The 12,299-nt window shown below is 43.5% G+C and overlaps 1 protein-coding gene across 5 annotated transcripts in view; it reads right to left on the reverse strand.

Moving 5' to 3' along the window:
- Nucleotides 1–12,299, reverse strand: part of ARHGEF3 (Rho guanine nucleotide exchange factor 3) — a 679,117-nt gene that overhangs the window by 14,006 nt on the left and 652,812 nt on the right. For all 5 annotated transcript variants that reach the window (XM_068253700.1, XM_068253704.1, XM_068253703.1 and 2 more), the window contains 2 exons: nucleotides 8,910–9,167; nucleotides 3,959–4,129 (listed from right to left, as the gene is read on the reverse strand). In XM_068253700.1, the coding sequence (XP_068109801.1) occupies nucleotides 3,959–4,129; nucleotides 8,910–9,167 (429 nt within the window). The remainder of the gene's footprint in view (nucleotides 1–3,958; nucleotides 4,130–8,909; nucleotides 9,168–12,299) is intronic.

The raw sequence follows: 12,299 nt of genomic DNA on the forward strand, positions 1-12,299 counted from the left end.
ACTAGTTATCTGAAGGTATCTACCTGTTTCAGTGAGTTTCCAATGTTATCAGTAATTCACAGAGGTTCATACTCTTTTGAACATATCATGGTTTTGGACTTTGTGGCATTGATTATAAGACCTTTACTCTCCAAGGCTTATTGCCATCTGCTGAATCTGGCCTGCAGATTGGCGGCCAAGTCCTCTGCGATAATGAGGTAGTCTGCGTACAGCATGCCCCATGGCACCTCACGTCTGACAAGTTCATTGACGGCATTCATCACAATTCCTCTCTCTGTGCACGTCCACTCGGATCTCAAAAGCAGATGTATTTCCTTTCCCACGTCTCACTGTTGTTGTTGCTGCTTCCTTGTACACAGGTTTGATGACCCGTAGTGAGTCTTCAGTGATTCCTTTTCGTCGTTGACTCTAGTGTATGACTTCTCTTGACACACAGTCAAAAGCCAAGTCTACAAAATCCTGCAGATTCAATCATATTGATCAAAACTGGCAGAGACTGATGCCGAAACATGGTTGCCCCATCATCGCTTTCCTGACCACCGATGGACCTTCTGCTGGTCTCCCCCCATGTGCAATGTGTACCCGACTGAGCCCTGGTCAGTGTTGCAGAAGTAGTTTTGTCTCACCTGTTGCTTGTAGGCCATTTATTATGTGCAGGTTTCCCTCTGTAGTGCTGCTGCAGCCCTGTTCTGTCACTCTGCATCCCCTCTTGTGCGCTCTTACACAGCTGTGTGTAGCAGATGCCACAGGAAGCATACTGGGCATGCATGGCTACTAGTGTTTACAAACCATGCATGCCCAGGATGCTCTCAGCTGCAGCGACTCTGCACAGCCGACATCCGCAAGGTCTCACATATCCTTCAGAGGAGCTCACCATGTAACCATAGATTTTCCTATGATAGTCTAAAGGTGGACACACACCATACATTTTTTCACCAGTTCGGTTGTCCTGAAAAATCGAGAACTTTTCTTTGCTTTTGATCGATAAATCCGATTGAATTTCCCATTTTTTTTAAACTTTTGGAGATTGGACATGTTGGAAATTTCAGACCAACTTTATCAAGAATTGTATGGTGTGAGATGGACTGTCAATTACTTCATGTACAGTTCCAATCAATTTTTTCTGAGCTTTAAATTATTTTATTCATGATTGAGGAAAAATTGAACATAGCTGTGTGTTACATTGGTCAGATTTTTGAATTGTTACAATTAGTCAGAAAAATTGATTGCTATTCTTGAACTGAACAGATATTTAAAAAATTGTATGGTGTGTGGCCACCTTCAGGCTAATATCGGGGGAACCAATTAACTTATCTGTATGTTTTTGAGATATGGGAGGGAACTGGAGTGCCTAAACACAGGGAAAAGATAGAAACTAGGCAGATAGTCTGCTAGCCTAGATTTGCATTGAGAACCTTCTAGTGCTCTTCTGTCTGTTCCTTAGCAACATTTATCCGTCTGTAACACTTATGCGTTGCTGAGAAGTTGACAGAAGTGTGCAAGTCTGTTCAGGCCCTAAGCATTGCAAAGCAGAGTGCTATTCACCACACTACCATGCTGCCCATGCCATTAGAATGACTGGGTGCAGAGGACGGTGGATGCAAATACAAATTTCATACATCAAAATAAACTTCTGGCCAAGTACCTCACATTCAGAAAAAAAATGAGCTATATGACCCATGGCTGGTGATTCCTGAATGGAAGGATTTTGCTCTGTGGAGGGCTACATACACAAAGTAAAGAGGAGTTAGTACAAAGACAGGGTGGAGCAGATTGCTCACTGTACTGAATACTCAGTGCATGGTTTTCATGCACAGGGAGTACAGGAATAAAAACCACATTACAGGGTAGTTTATTTCAGTTTCTTTTATAAAGACACTTGAGGAGTTTAAAAAAAAAACAACCATCATAATCTTCTTAGAGACTCGTCAGATTTAAGACTAGACTTTATTTCAAGGATATTCTGCAGCAGTAATGGGATGAGAGCTGGGGACATCATTGGTGATGAAATATGACCTTGAAGGACTCAAGGCGCTCTCAACACAGAATGGTGTATACAATGTCCTAGTAAAAATTTCGGGGCCTGGTAATAGATGCAAGCCTTTCTTGGTAATGATCATGTAATAAGGACAAGTAATTAAATACTGTGATGATACTGAGATCGGAACCTACAAAGTCAGTGATCAAAGTACTTCACTTCTGTCTGATGGCAAATCAGTCTGTTGTTGAAAGGTCAATGCCGAGAAATGGGTTGTGGGGAGGTTTAAGGGATCAGAGATATTTGATGTGAGTGATGTTAAAAAGGAAATAGATTGTACTTTCCATGACATGGTTTGAGGCTGTCACATAAAAGCACTGCAGATTTAACAAAATGCACACAACCTTTATCTGTCATTAGCATTTACAAAATGCAGCCAATTAAATGTGGAACTGGCATGAGATGTATTAAACAAGAGGAAACTTCTGGTGTTACATGAATGGCACTCATACAATATTGGTGCTTTTCACTTTATATCTGCCATATGCACACTTCAATTCTTATGCTGGGAATACACGGGTGGATCCAGCGGCCGATTAGCCGCCGGATCGACTCCTGCCGCGTCCCCGCTCGTCCGCGCGGATCAATTCCCTGCCATTGTCCGCCGACGGGGATCGAGCGGGCGGGGGTCGAGGAGCGTGATCAGACCAGCTGAATATTATCAGCTGAAACGTACCGTGTATCCCCAGCATTAGAAGTGCTTGTTATTGTTCTGTGTAGAACTGATCAATTTAACTACATTCTTTTCAAAGCTGGCTTCACATAACAACTATCATCACACTGATTTTGAGCACAGAGATACTAAAATCAATCAAAAAGTGTAGATACTACAAAAGTAATTTCTCAGTTCCACGTACAATAACATCTAACCTGCCTTTACCTTCTACAGTACTAACAAAACAACAACAAAGAACAAATAAATTCATCCAGCTCCATTCCTGTGCCTCCTACATCAACATTCAATCCCCTATACCTTCTATAATACTACAACCCTCCCATGGGCCCATACTAACAGTACACTTTTTTGTTCCCCTAATACAGCCACTGCCCCCTTGCTAGCCCCTTTCAAATAATGCTTAACTGCTCCCTCCCTTACCCATACATCCTATGCCATTACTACACACATACACACACACACACACACACACACACACACACACACACACACACACACACAAACACACTTACCCACTAACCTAATACAACAAAATATGAAACTGTTGGTAAAGGCCTGTACACCCCTCACGATTTATCAAATGATTTTCCAGACAACCGTGATTTTTTTTAAGCGATGAGCAGTCGTTTCTGCGATCTCAGGATGTAGGTACAGGCCATAAAGAAAGAATGACCCTTGATCTCACAACTTAACAGAGATGGTCAATGAGAAGCAAACAATTCTGGCTTGCATGCAAATTGCATGCAGTTGGGAACTGGGTTTATCCCATTTACTTATTTGTGGATCTGATTGGCTCAATTCCAAGCTGCATACAGTTTGCAAAAAATTTGCATCTGGAATTATTTGTAAGTAATTGACCATCTGTTGAACAGTGACTCAGTAACTAATCAAAAATCAGCATTTATTATGGCTATAAAATATATAACTGATATATTATAACATAAAATACATTAAGTTAAAATCCCTGAATAGCTACCGTCTATCTGCCAATGCAGAGGCTATTAATCACTAGGACATTACAGCTTCAGTGGGATCATAGTTTGTCTTGCCCCTCCATGATGCCATACATGTCACTGCTGGGAGTAGGTGAGTTGACAGACTCCAAGGAATCAAGAAGGCAGGAAGGGTAAGGTCTGGAAAAAAAATGTGCCTAAGGTAGGGCTTTAACCGTTTGTTACAAATGAGTTTGGTTTATACTGTGCATTGAAAAAAGCTCAAAGAGTCACATCAATGGGGGTACTCACAGCTCCGCGGTTGTTCTTCAGCTCGCCATGACAGCTCAGTGCTCGGGAGTTATCAATCAGTGAATCCTTCTGACACTCATCAAGATACATCAACCTCTCCTTGTAATAGTGACATTCTGACTCTCCCGTCTTCATGTTAATTTCAGTTACAATCCCTTGAACTATATTAATCTACCAAAGAACAGAAAGAACATTGTTCAAACCTGATTGGGCATATATAATATTCAGAGAGCGTGAATGAAAGATAATGGTGTCATCTCTATGTCAAACTTGCATTAAAACTATACCAAAAATAGAAGAGAACACAAGAGATGTTATGAATTATTTAAAGAACTCATGTATTCTTCATCTCTGGAATTAAATGTTTCATGACACTCAGCCAGACTAGCAAAGAACATTTTCACAATATAGTATGCCGAGAATATGCTACAACAATATTGTAGAATCATGCTGTAACCCCCCCCCCCCCCTTCTTTTTAATAATAGGATGTTCCTTGCATAAGCCATGCAACAGCTGGTGACATTAACCTCCTTGCCGGTTATCCCGAACTCAGTTCGGGGTAACCTGCGCAGGAGGATTTCTCAGGCCCCGCTGGGCCGATTTGCATAATTTTTTTTTTGTTACAAGCAGCTAGCACTTTGCTAGCTGCTTGTAACTTCCGATCGCCGCCGCTACCCGCCGATCCGCCGCAATCCGCCGCGCCGAGTCGCTTCCCCCCGCCCCAGACCCCTGCGCTGCCTGGCCAATCAGTGCCAGGCAGCGTTGAGGGGCGGATCGGGATTCTCTATGACGTCCATGACGTCGGTGACGTCATCCCGCCCCGTCGCCATGGCGACCGGGGAAGCCCTGCAGGAAATCCCGTTCTGAACGGGATTTCTTGCTTACTCTGATCTCCGAAGGCGATCGGAGTGGGTGGGGGGATGCCGCCGCTCAGCGGCTATCATGTAGCGAGCCCTAGGCTCGCTACATGATTTAAAAAAAAAAAAAAAAAAAAAAAAAACCTCCTGCGCTGCCTCCTTGCCGGAGGAATTGAACCGGCAAGGAGGTTAAAGTGCCACATAATGTAAATTCACCCAAAGTTTCATAGATTTCTTTCGATCCAGATACAGTACAAGGGCTGGTTCACACTACAAGCGATTTTCTAAGTGCAAGCGATTTTAAAATCTTAAAAGCTCTTGCTAGTTTAAGGCTAATTTCACACCAGGACGTTGCGTTAGAGGGGGCGTTAAGGTCGCATAACGTCCCCCTAACGGAACGCCTGGTGGTGCTGGATCTGGACGTCAGAGTGAGCCGCGTTGTGCAGCTCACTCTGGCGTCAGTGATGCCGTGATGCGCACTCTTGTGCGCATGCGGCATCACGTGGTCCCGCCGGCCAATCGCCGCACAGAGCGGCTGCTCCAGGAAGTAAACACTGCACGTCATAACGTGCAGTGCATATTAATTAGCCATGTGCCTGGCCGCTCTCCGCTCCTCCCCCACATTACTGAGCATGTGCAAGCAGTCCAACGCGGCTCAGCCGCGTCCAAAGTACTGCATGCAGTACGTTGTCTTGTGACGCAGCGTTACAATGTAACGCAACGTCCGCACTGTGAACAGCCCCATTGATTTTTCATTACTGTGCGGTGGGCTGCGTTACAGGCTGCTCTAACGTGCGCCTGTAACGTCCCACTGTGAAACCAGCCTAATACAATAGCCTCAATTGTGGTAGCTATGTGCAGTAAATATTTTTTTGTTAGTAAAATATCTGGGCACTCGGGTACTCAACATCAGATACTTACCTAAAGAGAGGGGAGCCTAGGGATCCTATTGAGGCTTCCCTCCCTGCTGTGTTGTCTCCCGTCGTTGAGCGCAGCCCCCCCCCCCCCCCCCAGAAGATTAGCAATAATACATTGTCACTAATCCTAATGGGGCTGCGCAGCTCTTCCTGTTTCAGCATGGCCACACAATAGTTGACCCAGCCCGCCCGCGCATGCGCAGTAATGCTAGGTTCACACTAGGTCCATTGCAGATCAGATCCGTTTTTTCTAAACTTTTTTTTCCACCCGTTTTCCCTAAAAATGCCTTTTTTGTAGCATACGTTTAAAGTCCGTGGAAACTTATTGCAAAAAGGGTGTGTGCATCAAACACCAAGTGCTGCCGCCGCCAGGAAGGGCCGCCCGCACCCTCCTCTCAAAGGATAAGAACTACCTTATTTCGTATTGCGTCCAAGTGCATTGTTATGCCAGGCCAAAATTGCGCGACGTGGGAGCACTACGACGGGGGGAATGAAGCATAGGTCACCCCAAGCCCTGTAAAGCTCAAGAGTGACTCTACAGCTCCACACCCCAATGGGGAAACAGGCTGCAGACAGCCCATGTAAAGAGAGTCGTCCACAACCTTCCTCCAGAAGAAAGGAACTGAAAACGTATTGCAAAAAGGGTGTGCGCATCAAACACCAAGTGAACCCTTATATACCTGGCTTTGCAGATAAGGCCTAATTAGCTTATTCATGAGACACTGCTCAAGCAAATCTGCATTCGCTTTCACATGCCAGGATATGCAAGGTTTTGCCAACTAACTCACCGCAAAATTTTTGCCCTGCAGGGGATTAGTTTGCGCAGCAAATAGCACTTATCCAGGATCGCCACGTGGAGGCCCCCCCCCAGGATCCCAGGAAAAGGGGGGCCAACAGGGCACTCCAAGCACACTCACTGCTCAGAGACTCTGCAGCCGCCCCCTTGGGGGGGGGGGTTAAGAAGTGCAGAGCGACCCCCCCCTCCCAAGTGCTGCGGTGCCACGTGGAGGTCCCCCAGGATCCCGTGAAAATGTATGGCCCGCCGTGGGGGGGAGAGGCGGCCGCCATGCTGGAGGGGTATAGCAGGCAGGACGGGGGTGGCAGCGGTCGTCGGGGAGGGGGGGACATCCCCCCCCTCCCTCACCTGGGTCTCCGTCCCCGCTACCCCTCCAGCTAGTTAACAAAACTTGTTAAAATGTATAATGGGAGCGAGCGGGAAGCTTACCTACTCCTACTTCCCCCGCTTCGGTTCATGATCCAGTTCTTTAAAAAAAAAATTGATTCGAATGAATTGATTCATTGATTCATTGAAAAGAGCCGAACTTCCCATCACTACGCGTCACTGCCTGCAATGCCGCCCTCTATACTTTGGAGGGCGGCATTGCAGGCAGTGACACTAGTGATGGGAAGTTCGTCTCTTTTCAATTAATAGATTCATTTGAATCAATTTATTAAAAAGAACCGGATCATGAACCGAAGCGGGGGAAGTAGGAGTAGGTAAGCTCCCTGCTCGCTGCCATTATACATTTTAACAAGTTTTGCGGAAACTAGCTGGAGGGGTAGCGGGGACAGGGACCCAGGTGAGGGAGAGGGGGGGAAGTCCCCCCTCCCCGAAGACCGCTGCCACTCCCGTCCTGCCTGCTAAGCCTCTCCAGCATGGCGGCCCCCTCTCTCCCCATAGCTGTGACACAGAAACGGATCAGTTTCTGTGTCCAAATCTGCCTGTGTAGAGGGGGATCCGTTTTCCTTTTGCCTGCCATTACCCCTCCGTGCATCAGGATCCAGATCTGTTGCGTGCAAATGCAGCAAATACGGACCTTCCGTTCAGGTTTTAAAAACGGGTCCCCGCAAACGCTGTTTTTTGGTTGGGTGATAACATTGCTATCCGTGGCTCCGGTTTTGATCAGGTTTTAAAAACTGAACCATGGATACGTTTCCGGACCTAGTGTAGACCAGACTTTAGCCTGGTGCCGAGGGCTCCGTGGTACTGCACATGCGGGCTCACGCAGCTACTGCATGATCCTGTATCAGGAAGAAGGGCTGCACAGCCCCGACGTGGAGAGGCTGTGCTCAGCAACGGGGGGCTGTAGATCAGCGAGTGAAGCATCAGTAGGATCCCAAGGCTTCCGTCTCTTAGGGTATGTATGCAATTTTGATCCTGAGCTTCAGCACGCGGTCACCTTAACGAGCGATTGTCAGCCACAAAATCAAATTCCATTTACCCACTGCTCTGTGCTCATTGTGCAGCCTGGAACCTTACCCTGCATTGCAAACACTCCAATCTATTCAGAAATGTTTCTGCTGTAATAAATCTTATCTCAGTCTGCCTGGCCCTATTCTCGCCATCGCCGAGGAGAAGGGAGCTTGTCATAACCCCTCTCACATTCCTGCTCCTTACTGATTGGCTGAGGGCAGTTCAGTGAACTGCTGAGCTGAAATCTGATCTATGCAAGCTAGTATAAAAATCAAGCTAGCTATGACAGTGCAATTTGTAGGAGAAAAAAAAGTAAGGGAGGAAATGATGACAGGATTGGCTTCAGTCAGAAAGAACCAATATGACAAATGCCAGGAACAGAATTCTCTTTATTTACTATATAAGAGTCACCAAAATCAAAACGTGGACAGTATAATATGTATGTTACATAAGTAGAACAAGTATTTATCTACTTATATATGTGTTTTTTTCCCCTGGCATAGTATGGCTGACCCTGCTGCTTTAAAAACTTGAAATGAGATGCAAATCTCTCTATCCTGGCAGCTAAATGAAACAGATCCTACCACTGCCATGGCCACTGTTGATATTTCACACATAAAATTGCAGCCTTTAAACTGAAAATAAGAATGTGAAAAACAGAAAAGTTCTATTAAGTACACATACAATTCATTATCTCATAAGTTTATTTTCAGTACAAATTTGCTTTAATCTTTAATGTGGCCATACACAATCCAATCTGATAGTCCATTGGAACAAATGATTCAATAATAACCAATTATTTCACTCTAGAAAATGTATCACAACAAGATGAAAATTGTTATCACTCAAAAGAGTAATCTTTCTTGTAAACACACATGCAAAGGATCGTAATTTAAATGTTGATTATTGAGAAGATTGCATTGTTTTTATGGATACCTTAATATGCTAAGACAAGTACAGTAAAGTAAAAACATTTGCTTACAGCTTCCTCTAGGTGCTGCTGGTCAGGGTGGTCGTTTGGGGTATGCCGGTGAATTTCTTTCAGTAACAAGTGATATTTCACTAGTCGGCTCCTGGGAATGTCCAAGAAATTCCATAAATCTAATCTTCGGCTAAAAGGAGACTCTAAGCAGCGTTGCAGGAAATCCTGTACTCTGTGGTCCTGTTTCTTGTAGTCCAGCAGCGCCTTGGCTGCTACCTGATTACTGCAATAGCTGTCATAGGAGTTTAAACAAGGCAGCTGTAGGAGAAATAAAAAAAGATTAAACAACACCACAGAAGGTAATTAATTCAATTCAGCAAACATCTTATAAATGCACAAATTCTGTTCAATAAAATATTATTTTAACTGACAAACATGATAAAATATATTGGAAATGGTGGATCAAAAATTGAGCATGCAGCACGGTGTATAGTGGATATCACTCTCTCTCGGCACGCTGTGTAGTGGTCATCATTTAGAGTACAAACTTTGATGTCAGCGCTCTGTAAATACTAAATAATATTACACAACAGGGAGATAAGTCAGGGTCTGATATCTTCTCAATGACAACTAAATGTTAGCCACATAAAGATGCTTTATTAGGCATAGTAGATAGTGTGTTTTAAAGGACTAGCTCTCTTTCTCGGGTCAAAGTTTTGCACTGTACAACTGTTGATTACCTCTAGTCAACCTCCCTAACCCAAGGAAGCAAGTGAGTCCCTTGTAATGTGTTGTACACAGTACACCTTCATGCAGATAGCATGGGGTTCCACTCTGCTATATTGAGCTTAATTCTCTAGGCACCTGCATAATTCCCAGTATCTCACAATACCACTTCCTCTATCTAGATCATGGTTTCTATGTGTCTTGAGCACACAACATTATTATAGTTTTTTTTTTTTGTTTGTTTGTTTTTTAAGTGGGGCCTTTCTAACAGGGCTTAAATTGCTGCAATGTACTTTAACTAGAAAGTGAACTTAAAGCTGAATTCCATGATCACATATTAAATAACTTTGCCACACACATCAACCAGCATTCAATCTATATTTAAAATTCAAGCAACCTGAAAAAATAAATAAATCACAGGACATAAATGGTCTAGAATATCTGCCAGAGAGTTTGGTTGTTGGTGTAGTGAAGAGATCTTACTCTGTTCATCTCCACTAACTTAAAAAGGGCATGTTTGATGCAATGCTTGGGGGGTTAACAAGCCTACAAAAAGCAGTTTCCAGACTGACAGGAAAACTGCTAACAAGAGGTTCTACATTCTTCACTTGCAAAATCACAGCAACCCTGGAGATACTACTGTTCTTTCAGAATAGACATGACAAACATATTTGAAAGCTGAAACCATTTTTTCTTGACAGGAATTTAACTGAAATTTAACTACCCCTATGAGTTTTAATCTTGTATTTCAAACAAGTGTCATTTCCCAGGAAATTTGTCATTTTGGAATTTCAATGCATAAACCAAATTACATGTTTCGGATGCACTGATCCTTAATCATAGCACGTGTTATAATTAAAGGACAACTGAAGTGAGAGAGATATGGAGGCTGCCATATTTATTTCCTTTTAGGCAATACTAGTTGCCTGGCAGCCCCGCTGATCCCCTGCCTCTAAAATGTTTAGCCATAGACCATAAACAAGCATATGCAGATCAGGGGTTTCTGACATTCTTGTCAGATCTGACAAGATTAGTTGCATGTTAGTTTCTGGTGTGATTTAGACACTACTGCAGCCAAATAGATCTTCAGGGCTGCCAGGCAACTGGCATTTTTTTAAAGGAAATAAATATGGCAGCCTCCATATACCTTTCACTTCAGTTGTCCTTTAAGGACCAGTGCGCCCAAAACATGTCAGTTACATTGCTGTATGGGTTTTAATCTGAGTTAATAAAGTTGGAACATTTTTGCTACAGACACTGTGCAGAACTTACTTCCTTACTCGTTCCTATGGGTTCAAGTCGCCTGTTTCCAGCACTGTCTTAGCAGTGGAGGTAGAGCAGAATTCACCTTATCCCCATAAACTAAATTAGTCACAACCTTAGTGAATAGGGATATCACTGCAGCTAATGCCAATCTTTTGCAAAAATATCCTTCCACACAGATCCAACATCACATGACATTATGAATGTCCACTTTAGCCAGCAACAAGTATGTCTAAAGCAATGTCGGACTGGGAGCTGGAAAAGCTGAGGAAATCCACTTGCTGGCCAAGCAGCAGTAATCAGGTGCTGCTGCTCACAGTGAAGACTTGCTGTAGGTTTCTATTGGGAGTGATAACACAGGGTTTCTGCTGCTTGGCCAGCAGGTGGATTTCCTCAGTTTTTCCACCTCCCAGTCCGACACTGGTCTAAAGTACAAGTGCAGAGTAGGATGTCCACAGTATATAAATGTGCTAAATTTCCAAATACTGCACCATCACAGATGCCTGACCATGGATAAGTTTAGTGTATAGAAAGACCAATGACAGCCTATTAAACCATGCCTTAATATGTTCTTGGTGATGTCAGCAGGATAAGCATTGGAGAAATTGTCTTCTTGCCTCAATATGTCTCATTAATGGACAAACTTGCTGGATTTTCTGGAGCTTGTCAAGTTAATGGTTTGTTATTGAAGCAAGGATTTAGCTGTATTAACAAGAGAATTCATGACCACAACAAAGTTCAATGCGTACTTAGTGCAAATAGTATTCTAACCAGTTATAATCATCGGTCTACTTCACGGCTCAAACAAAAGACCTCTTTGATCTAAAGCTGTTCACCAATTAGAGGGAAACAAAGCATACTAACCAAGTTTATCAGCATCTAGGTCTATGTTCTGATTTATTACTTAATTCATATTTTTTTTCCTTGAGAAAAATTCTGAAACTTGCAGCGCTAATAATGGAACCATAGGATAAAGTGAATTGTTATTAGTGGTTTATTGACTCCTAAGAACAAAGTGAATGAAAACAGCTAGTTATTTCACACTAAATGCTCATAACCACATCCCATAAAGCATGTTCTGCCCAATTTATAAACTTCAAGAAAGTGGTTTAAATGTGATGAGGGGGCATGAAGATCAAAGGGAACCACTAGCAGAGAGCCCTTGGAGAATAGGGCTGCTGGTAATTTTTAGGCTTCTATTGTTTCTTCCATCCAAATGATAATACCCCTGACATGTTTCATCAGTGACAGACTGTAAACACAATGTCACTGCCACTAAATCAAAGAGCAGCTTGCCACTCCCACCCTTTCAGAATCTCCAGTAACGGGAGCCTAACAAAACCAGCCTGACAGCCTATTGAGTTCTAACAAATGAGCTAAAACAACTCCTGCTAAGTCGGACACAGTTTTATGCACACATCCAATGCTCAATGCTTTTTATTTGTAATCCTTTCTTAGAGG

The sequence above is a fragment of the Hyperolius riggenbachi genome, chromosome 9 (assembly GCF_040937935.1).
Source record: "Hyperolius riggenbachi isolate aHypRig1 chromosome 9, aHypRig1.pri, whole genome shotgun sequence".
NCBI classification, from domain to species: Eukaryota; Metazoa; Chordata; class Amphibia; order Anura; family Hyperoliidae; genus Hyperolius; species Hyperolius riggenbachi.